Source organism: Artemia franciscana, chromosome 17, assembly GCF_032884065.1.
Source record: "Artemia franciscana chromosome 17, ASM3288406v1, whole genome shotgun sequence".
In the NCBI taxonomy this organism is placed as follows: Eukaryota; Metazoa; Arthropoda; class Branchiopoda; order Anostraca; family Artemiidae; genus Artemia; species Artemia franciscana.
The window spans coordinates 27,065,462-27,075,646 of NC_088879.1; the positions used below are offsets into that span (position 1 = coordinate 27,065,462).

The 10,185-nt window shown below is 32.3% G+C and overlaps 1 protein-coding gene across 1 annotated transcript; it reads right to left on the reverse strand.

Moving 5' to 3' along the window:
• Positions 1–7,130: 7,130 nt before the first annotated feature.
• LOC136038082 (serine/threonine-protein phosphatase 6 regulatory ankyrin repeat subunit C-like) lies at positions 7,131–9,749 on the reverse strand. Its single transcript, XM_065721082.1, has one exon. It carries the CDS (start codon positions 9,525–9,527, stop codon positions 7,203–7,205), a length of 2,325 nt encoding a protein of 774 aa, XP_065577154.1. The 5' UTR covers positions 9,528–9,749; the 3' UTR covers positions 7,131–7,202.
• Between the last annotated feature and the right edge of the window lie 436 nt (positions 9,750–10,185).

Here is a 10,185-nt window from a genome sequence, read left to right on the forward strand (position 1 = left end):
AAATGTCTTTTTGTTCCGACGTTAACTTGGAAATGTTATTTTGTATATACGACAATAGATCACTCGTACTGTAACTTTGTTCACGATCCAATTCTACACATGTCGAAACAGCAGCGATAGGGTTAGGTGAAGGCATTCCCAAATCCTGAAGAGGTTTGTTTGCCATACTTATGCACAAACCTTCTATAACAACTAAAGTGTAGTTATAAATTTCTGATGTAAAATCAAAAGTCATGTCTGACGTCTCTAACTGTTTTCGATGAAGTATATCTTCGGACATTTTTGACTTATATTTTTCCCATAAATCTGTAGGAGCTGATGGAGAGCAAGTTGTTAAAATGATGCCAAACAATGCACGAATTTGACTTGGGGTTGACGTTTCGCACGCGTCATTGATGCAGTTATCCCAGTGTTGGTCATTCTCCAATAAATTCAGAGCTTGGCATGCACTACGGTAAGTGTCATGTATAGTACCATTTACAGTCCTCAAATACTCAAAGGATGTCAGACCGGGTACATTCACCAAAAGCAGGCGTAGAAAGAAGCATTCATGTTGATTGGGGTGAACGGTGTAGAGTCTTCCTATCGTGGTATCTTTGAAGATGGTAGGTTGGCGGTCGACTGACTTACCCTGTTTTCGACGTTCAAATACTTTATGTTTAGTATTCCACGTGTAATACGAAGGCACTTCAGTATACAGCAGTTTTTTTGCAAAAGAATCATTTTTGCAAAGCGAAAAAAAAGCTGTTAATGTTGTATCCGGTGGATTCAGGACTCTTTGTTGCACGTTGGTTTCCGTGAAATAAACACGTTGACCATTCTGTAAATGTACCGCTAAGTGAACAACAGCTGGACTACGTTCATGTATCGGAAATGAAAGAATTCGCCAAACAGCTTCATTACTGCTTATGTATCTTCCAGCCTGATATTCTACGATTTCATCGAAATCTTTGATTTCGGACTGCAAGCCAAAAACTGCCATGTCACTGCCTTTGTTGACGTATTTACATATGTATTTGATTGCCTTTACGGAGTTACAGTATTCAACGTTTATGTGTGCATTAAATGTTTTTGATAATAAAGGGGAATATGGAACAACCCACTGGTTATCTACTTCGATGGTGGTACCGTTACGCTTCTTTATTATTTCTGTTTTACCGCCATCTTCAGTAGATCTTCTTCTATATTGTGGGTAACCATCATTGCCAGTAATTGTTTTGGGTACTAAAAGTCGAGGATATTGCTTTGTGCACCTTCCTTTGGCCATGCATGGTGAATTTTCGTTCAGTGCACCGCAAGGTCCATGTATCATATTTTTTACAATAATATCATGTAACCCCTTATCGACATTTTTATCAGGTATTTCAGCGTCACCGTCAAAGCAAAAATGACGACAACTAATTTCATGACGTCAGCCGACACAGAAACATGACGTCACCTGTTCCACAGACAGACAGACAGACAACTTATTATATATATATATATATATATATATATATATATATATATATATATATATATATATATATATATATATATATATATATATATAATTTGAATTATAATGATAGTCCAGTTTTAACTTATAAATTTTCAAAAACTATTGGGCAGATCATTTTTAATTATAATTTAATACTTAAAAGATTAGATAGTGATATAAATTGGAAACCGGTTTGTAATTGTAAGCAACTTGGCCCATTTGTAAATCCTACTTACAAACATGTTATAACAGGGGACTTGTCAATAATAAAGCAAGATGATCTTCAAATTATAATGAATAAAGGGGCTAATTTCCGTCTTTCTCATCATCTGAAACCATCGAGTGTTCTTGATGGCTTGGAAAATGATTTTGATGTATTTATTGATAAGTGGTGTAAGAAAGAGAATAAAAGTAAAGAGAGTTTTCAAAGTTGGAAGAATTTAATTATTAGTAGAATAAGAAATAAAATATATTCTAATTTAAAAAATAGTAAAACTAAATCATTATTTTATAATGCGAAGATTAAACAAGCAATTGCTAATCTACAGAATGAATTTGTAATTGTGCCAGTGGATAAAGCTAATAATAATTTTGCCATTTATTGTCAGAAGCTGTATTGTGATATCTTAAAAAGGGAGTTTTTTTTTTATGTGTTAGTGCTGTTGCATTGGTCATTTCTCTTTTCATGATATATATATATATATATATATATATATATATATATATATATATACTAGCTGTTGGTGTGGCGCTTCGCACCACCCCCCAAGCCCCCTCCCCTGCGCGCTTAAGTCGTTATGCGCTGTAGTTGTTACGCGCCATTGTAATTGTGTCCCTGTGTCCCACCTGTGAATATATATATATATATATATATATATATATATATATATATATATATATATATATATATATATATATATTTACGCATATACCTCATTATTCTAATGATCTGTCCCTGTGTCTCGGTCGTCATTTGTGTCCCGGTGTCCCAGTTTGTAATTTTTCTTTGAGTGTCCCAGTCGTGAATTATAGTCCCTGTGTCCCGGTGTCCCGGTCGTCATTTGTGTCCCGGTGTCCCGGTCTGTAATTTCTATTCGAACAATCCCTGTGTCCCTACCGTCATTTTTATATCCCGCCTGTGCCCCCGGCACCCCCGTTGTAGTTGTGTCCCTGTGTCCCAGTCGTCATTTATATTCCCTGTGTCCTGGTCGTGATTTGTGTACGGGTGTCCCAGTCTGTAATTTCTCTTTCAGGTTCCCGGTCGTCATTATATTCCCTGTGTCCCGGTCGTCATTTGTGTCCCGGTGTCCCGGTAAGTAATTTCATCAGTTGACAAACATGACGTCAGTCGACAAACAACTTCATGACGCATACAGCTCAATCCTTAAAATGACGTCAGTTGACAAACATGACGTCAGTCGACACACAATCATGACGTCACTTGACACACACACACACAGACAACTTATTTATATATATATATATATATATATATATATATATATATATATATATATATATATCATGACGTCACTTGACAAACACACACACAGACAACTTATATATATATATATATATATATATATATATATATATATATATATATATATATATATATATATATATATATATATATATATATATATATATATATATGTTTTAACTACGTAAAACAGCGAATATACAAAATTCTTCGCTGTCCCATTGTCTGTGTATATAAATAGATTGTCAGGTTTACCGACTCTTGAACATGCAACATATAATTGTCCATGGGAAAAACAATCCGTATTCAGATCTATATCGCATTTTTCTAATGAGTGCCCTTGAGCATTGTTGATAGTGACTGCTAATCACCATCGTCATTTAGATGTCCTCCCTGTGCCCCCCTCCTGGTGTACCCGTTGTATTTGTGTCCCTGTGTCCCGGTCGCCGCAAGCCTGTTTTCACGCTGTTCTTGTGACTCCTCGGCACGCTTTCTTTTGGCATTATCTCTTTGAGCCACAAGCCTGTTTTCACATTGCTCTTGTAATTCCTTTGGACGATTTTCTTTGGTAATTTCTCTTTGAAGCCGCAAGCCTGTTTTCACGCTGGGCATGTGATTCCTCGGCACCCTTTCTTTTGGCATTATCTCTTTGAGTTGCAAGCCTGTTTGCACGTCGTTCTTGTGATTCCTCGACACGCTTTCTATTGTTACTTTCTCTTTTGGCCACAACCCTGTATTTACGCTACTCTTGTTTGGCATTATCTCTTTGAGCCGCAAGCCTGTTTGATTCCTCGGCACGATTTGATTCCTCGGCTGTTTCTTCTGCCATTGTAGGATTTACACTAAATATTCTCTTTGAATTGCAAGCCTTATATACGTATAATGACGTCATATACAAAGCATTATATACTTATAATGACGGCAATTTATAATGACGTACAAACATACAAAATACATAAAATATGTCATAATGCTCAATCCTTATAATGACGTCAGTCGACAAACGTGACGTCAGTCGACAAAAAAGTTATTTTTATATAAATACTAGCTGTTGGGGTGGCGCTTCGCGCCACCCCAACACCTAGTTGGTGGGGGCGCTTCGCGCCCCCCCAAGCCCCCCCGCGCGCGTAAGTCGTTACGCGCCATAATAGTTACGCGCCATTGTAGTTGTGTCCCTATGTCCCACCTGTGAATATAGATAGATATATATATATATATATATATATATATATATATATATATATATATATATATATATATATATATATATATATATATGGTTTTAACTACGTAAAACTTGCGAATATACAACATTCTTTGCTGTCCCATTGTCTTTGCATATAAATAGATTGTCAGGTTTACCGACTCTTGAACATGCAACATATAATGGTCCATGGGAAAACAATCTGTATTCAGATCTATACCTCATGATTCTAATGATTGCCCTTGAGCTTTGTTGATGGTGATTGCTAATCGACCATTCCCTGTCCCGGTGTCCCGGTCGTCATTTACATCCCCCTGTTCCCCCGGTGTCCCTGTTGTAGTTGTGTCCCTGTGTCCCGGTCGTCATTTATATTCCCTGTGTCCCGGTCGTCAATTGTATCCCGGTGTCCCGGTCTGTATATACATTCGTTTTTTAGTTTTGTTTTTCTCCTTTATTTTTTTCCTTTTTTTTTCTTTTTTAGCTTATTTAGATTTTTAGATTTTTTAGTTTTTTTATTAGTTTTTAGTTTTTTTTTCTTTTTAGTTTTTTTGTCCCGGTCGTCATTTATATCCCCCTGTTTCTCCCGGTGTCCCCGTTGTAGTTGTGTCCCTGTGTCCCGGTCTTCATTTATATTCCCTGTGTCCCGGTCGTCATTTGTATCCCGGTGTACCGGTCTGTATATACATTCGTTTTTTAGTTTTGTTTTTCTCCTTTATTTTTTTCCTTTTTTTTTCTTTTTTAGTTTATTTAGATTTTTAGATTTTTTAGTTTTTTTATTAGTTTTTAGTTTTTTTTTCTTTTTAGTTTTTTTGTAGTTTTTACCTTCTTTTTAGTTTTGTTAATTTTTTTTTTTTACTTATGTCCTGGTCGTCATTTATACTCCCTGTTTCCCGGTGCTTTGTTGATTGCTAATCGAACATTCCTTTTGTCCTGGTCGCTTTCTCTTTGAGTGTCGTCATTTATTTTTTTCTTTTTTAGTTCTTTTAGTTTTTACCTTTTTTAGTTTTTTTTAGTTTTTTAGATGAAAATTTTTTTTAGTTTTTTCCTTTTTTTCTTTTTAGTTTTTTATTGGTTTTTACCTTTATGTTAGCTTATTTTTCAGTTTTTTCCTTTTTTTTTAGTTTTTTTTTATTTTTTATTTTTTTTAGTTTTTTACCTTTTTTTAGTTTTTTTAATTTTTTAGTTTTTTTAGTTTTTTAGCTTTTTTACTTTTTTTATTAGTTTTTAGTTTTTTTGTAGTTTTTGCCTTTTTTTAGTTTTTTCAGTTTTTTTTTTAGTTTTTTATTGGTTTTTACCTTTATTTTAGCTTATTTTTCAGTTTTTTCCTTTTTTTAGTTTTTAGTTTTTTTAGTTTTTTACCTTTTTTTAGTTTTTTTAGTTTTTTTAGTTTTTTAGCTTTTTTATTTTTTTTATTAGTTTTTAGTTTTTTTTGTAGTTTTTGCCTTTTTTTTTAGTTTTTTTAGTTTTTTAGCTTTTTTATTAGTTTTTAGTTTTTTTTGTAGTTTTTGCCTTTTTTTAGTTTTTTTAGTTTTTTAGCTTTTTTATTTTTTTATTAGTTTTTAGTTTTTTTTGTTGTTTTTGCCTTTTTTTAGTTTTTTCAGTTTTGACGTCACCTGATCCAGTTTTTTCAGGTGACGTCACCTGATCCACGATCCACAGATCCACAGACAACTTATTTTTATATATATAGATAGTTTTTTTTTTTACTTATGTCCTGGTCGTCATTTATACTCCCTGTGTCCCGGTGCTTTGTTGATTGCTAATCGAACATTCCTTTTGTCCTGGTCGCTTTCTCTTTGAGTTTCGTCATTTATTTTTTTCTTTTTTAGTTCTTTTAGTTTTTACCTTTTTTAGTTTTTTTTAGTTTTTTAGATGAAAATTTTTTTTAGTTTTTTCCTTTTTTTCTTTTTAGTTTTTTATTGGTTTTTACCTTTATTTTAGCTTATTTTTCAGTTTTTTCCTTTTTTTTAGTTTTTTTTAATTTTTTATTTTTTTTTTAGTTTTTTACCTTTTTTTAGTTTTTTTAGTTTTTTTAGTTTTTTAGCTTTTTTACTTTTTTTATTAGTTTTTAGTTTTTTTTTGTAGTTTTTGCCTTTTTTTAGTTTTTTCAGTTTTTTTTTTAGTTTTTTATTGGTTTTTACCTTTATTTTAGCTTATTTTTCAGTTTTTTCCTTTTTTTTTAGTTTTTTTTAGTTTTTAGTTTTTTTAGTTTTTTACCTTTTTTTAGTTTTTTTAGTTTTTTTAGTTTTTTAGCTTTTTTATTTTTTTTATTAGTTTTTAGTTTTTTTTGTAGTTTTTGCCTTTTTTTAGTTTTTTTAGTTTCTTAGCTTTTTTATTAGTTTTTAGTTTTTTTTGTAGTTTTTGCCTTTTTTTAGTTTTTTTAGTTTCTTAGCTTTTTTATTAGTTTTTAGTTTTTTTTGTAGTTTTTGCCTTTTTTTAGTTTTTTTAGTTTTTTAGCTTTTTTATTTTTTTTATTAGTTTTTAGTTTTTTTTGTAGTTTTTGCCTTTTTTTAGTTTTTTCAGTTTTGACGTCACCTGATCCAGTTTTTTCAGGTGACGTCACCTGATCCATCCATCCACAGACAGACAGACAACTTTTTTATATATATATATATATATATATATATATATATATATATATATATATATATATATATATATATATATATATATATATATATATATATATATATATATATATATATATATATATATATATATATATATATATATATATACATATATATAAATATACATATATATATATATATATATATATATATATATATATATATATATATATATATATATATATATATATATATATATATATATATATATATATATATATATATATATATATATATATATATATATATATATATATATATATATATATATATATATATATATATATATATATATATATATATATATATATATATATATATCTTAAACCACTGCACTCTTAGGATATTTTTCAATCACTAAACCAATAAGTTTATGCCAGAAACTCTTAATGGTACCATTCCTTCTCAACTGTTGTCATGAAGCTCAGAAGCATCTATCAAATTGTTCAAGTTTTCGTTGTTTAGATAGTTCAGTATCTGTTCAGAACATTCATGTGGTAACTCAGCAAATCTGTTAAAGAGAAAATTGAAGCTTCTATTGGCTAGTTCAAGCAACACTTTCCCTTCTATACTCTTTCTGAAATGGCTAGCAATTATGGTTTTACATATAGGAAATTTTGCTTCCCAATTTGCTGATTTCAGTAAGTTTTTCAAGGAATTTACATTCATCATGTATAATTCAGTTAAGCTTATTCCTTTAATAAAAATGTCATAGAACGAAATATTACAAAATATTATCTCACTCTTCATTTGCTCTAGTTCTCTTTCACACTGACCCCATTGTGAACAGGAAAGAGCCTGGACTAAGAGTGATTTGTTTCTTTCACTTACATATAAGTTTGCCGCAATCATTTTTAATACGTGGTATGCAAGATATGAAGCAAGATCATTATCAGCACCATTAAACGCTGTGCTGTAATTTTTATTCGTAATATTTATGTCAGCTCCGTGCTTCAGAAGAGTTGCAACTACATGAAGTGATGTCATGTCATCCTTGTCTCGAGGCCTACTATAGACATTGGTTTCTGATCCCGAAATATTTGATGATTGTACATTTAAAACTGCTAAATGAAGTGGACTTTCGTCATCTATGTCTCTTGCATTAACATCTGCACCAGACTTTAAAAGATATTCAACAATTTTTTGGTGCCCACGAAAAGCTGCAAAATGAAGTGGACTTTTGCCATAAATGTATCTTGCATTAACATCCGCACCAGACCTTAAAAGACATTCAGCTGTTTGTGTGTGTCCATGAAAAGCTGCTAAATGAAGTGGACTTCCGTCATATTTGTCTCTTGCATTAATATCCGCACCAGACTTTAAAAGACATTCAACTGTTTGTGTGTGCCCAAAATGAGCTGCTAAATGAAGTGGTCTACTGTCATTAACGTCTCTTGCATTAACTTCCGCACCACACCTTGAAAGACATTCAGCTGTTTGTGTGTGTCCATGAACAGCTGCTAAATGAAGTGGACTTTGGTCATATATGCATCTTGCATTAACATCCGCACCAGACCTTAAAAGACATTCAGCTGTTTGTGTGTGTCCACGAACAGCTGCTAAATGAAGTGGACTTCCTATGTCACATTTTTCTGTTGCATTAATATCCGCACCAGACCTTAAAAGGCATTCAGCTGTTTGTGTGTGTCCACAAAAAGCTGCTAAATGAAGTGGACTTTTGTCATTAACGTCTCTTGCATTAACTTCCGCGCCACACCTTGAAAGACATTCAGCTGTTTGTGTGTGTCCATGACGAGCTGCTAAATGAAGTGGACTTCTGTCCTTAACGTCTCTTGCATTAACTTCCGCACCACACCTTGAAAGACATTCAGCTGTTTGTGTGTGTCCATGACGAGCTGCTAAATGAAGTGGACTTCTGTCCTTAACGTCTCTTGCATTAACATCCGCACCAGACCTTAAAAGACATTCAACTGTTTGTGTGTGCCCACAATGAGCTGCTAAATGTAGTGGACTTAGTTGTTCACTATTTCTTATATGAACGTCTGCACCAAACTTTAAAAGACATTCAACAACAGTCTGTGAGCATCTACTTGAAGCTGCTAAATGAAGTGGACTTTCTCCATAAATATCTCTTGCATTAACATCAGCACCTTTATCTAAAACCATCTTAATAACTTCTAAATCACCACTAATAACTGCCAGATGAAGTGGCGTACCAGTAAGTTTTCTATTTTTAATAATCTTAAATGGAATAATTCTTCCGAAGCCAGCATACGGACCATTTTCAATGTTGACTTTACAATCGTGATTTAAAAGTAATTTAGCAATTGCTGTGTTTTTGTTAATCAGAGCTTGACAAAGTAGCACGTATCCATCTGACCATTCTTTGATGTAAGACAGCCCAAAAGAGTTGATTAACTCCTTTGCTCCTTCTAGGTCTCCTTCACGAACTGCACGATTTAAACTACTGTTTACTTCCTCCTTATCGAACATGGCTATTTTCCTTCTTTTTGCCAATTTTTCCTGGCCCTCCAATCCTTGTTCTTCAAAATATTGATCGACTTCGTTGCTCAGCAGCAGTTTACATTTACCCAGTGTTCTCTTAGTATTCGGATGACGCAAATCTTTTTTCTTATCCCTCTCTTTCAAATTCAGGTTTGTTCCCTTGTTATTCGGTTTTTCAGAAGTATTCAGTTTATTTTCTTCATCTTCCATGTTTGAACATGCGCCCATTTCATATTCTTTATGTTTTAAATTGGTCTTAAACATTATTTTGTGCCGTATCAAATACAATCAATAACTGAACCACACCATGTGGATTCCAATTTATATGGTAAAGATGACGTCATATTTATGAAACTACTTTGATGCTCAGAATGAAGTCACCTACAAATATATAAGGCTGTATGGAGGTTGCAATGACGTCACATTAAAAATTACATGATAATATTGTAGTGAAGTGATATGAAGAGCGAAGTGGGCACAATACATAATTTATTTGCTTGTTTTACCAAGGTACTTCGCCCTACGTTAAAGTTATTGTAAAAATAAAATAATGGGATGTTTTTATTGTTTTAAACAGTAGAGTTGCGACAAAGAGTCAAACTTTAGCGTAAAGAGCAGGGCGTTGAGGAGGGGACAACCCCTTTCATACACGGAATAATTTCTGTTCGTTTTAAGTTTTAATGTCGCTCCTTATTTGCAGTTAAAAAACTTGTTTTTTCATTATTTAATATTTATCAGGTCTGGTTGAACTTCATTGAAGTAAGGATGCTAGGCTGTTTTAAAAAGTTTTTTAAAAATATTTCTAGCTTTATAATTTTGCATTTTAATGTGAGTTTTAATATATATATTTCTTTTTCTTGTGTTTTACTGAAGACGGCCTTTGTACAAAAGGCCGAAACATTCACTGAATTTAATTCCACTG

Excerpts from the sequence above, each read along its gene's own strand:
- LOC136038082 (XM_065721082.1), bottom strand. The coding sequence starts at position 9,527 with ATGTTTAAGACCAATTTAAAACATAAAGAATATGAAATGGGCGCATGT.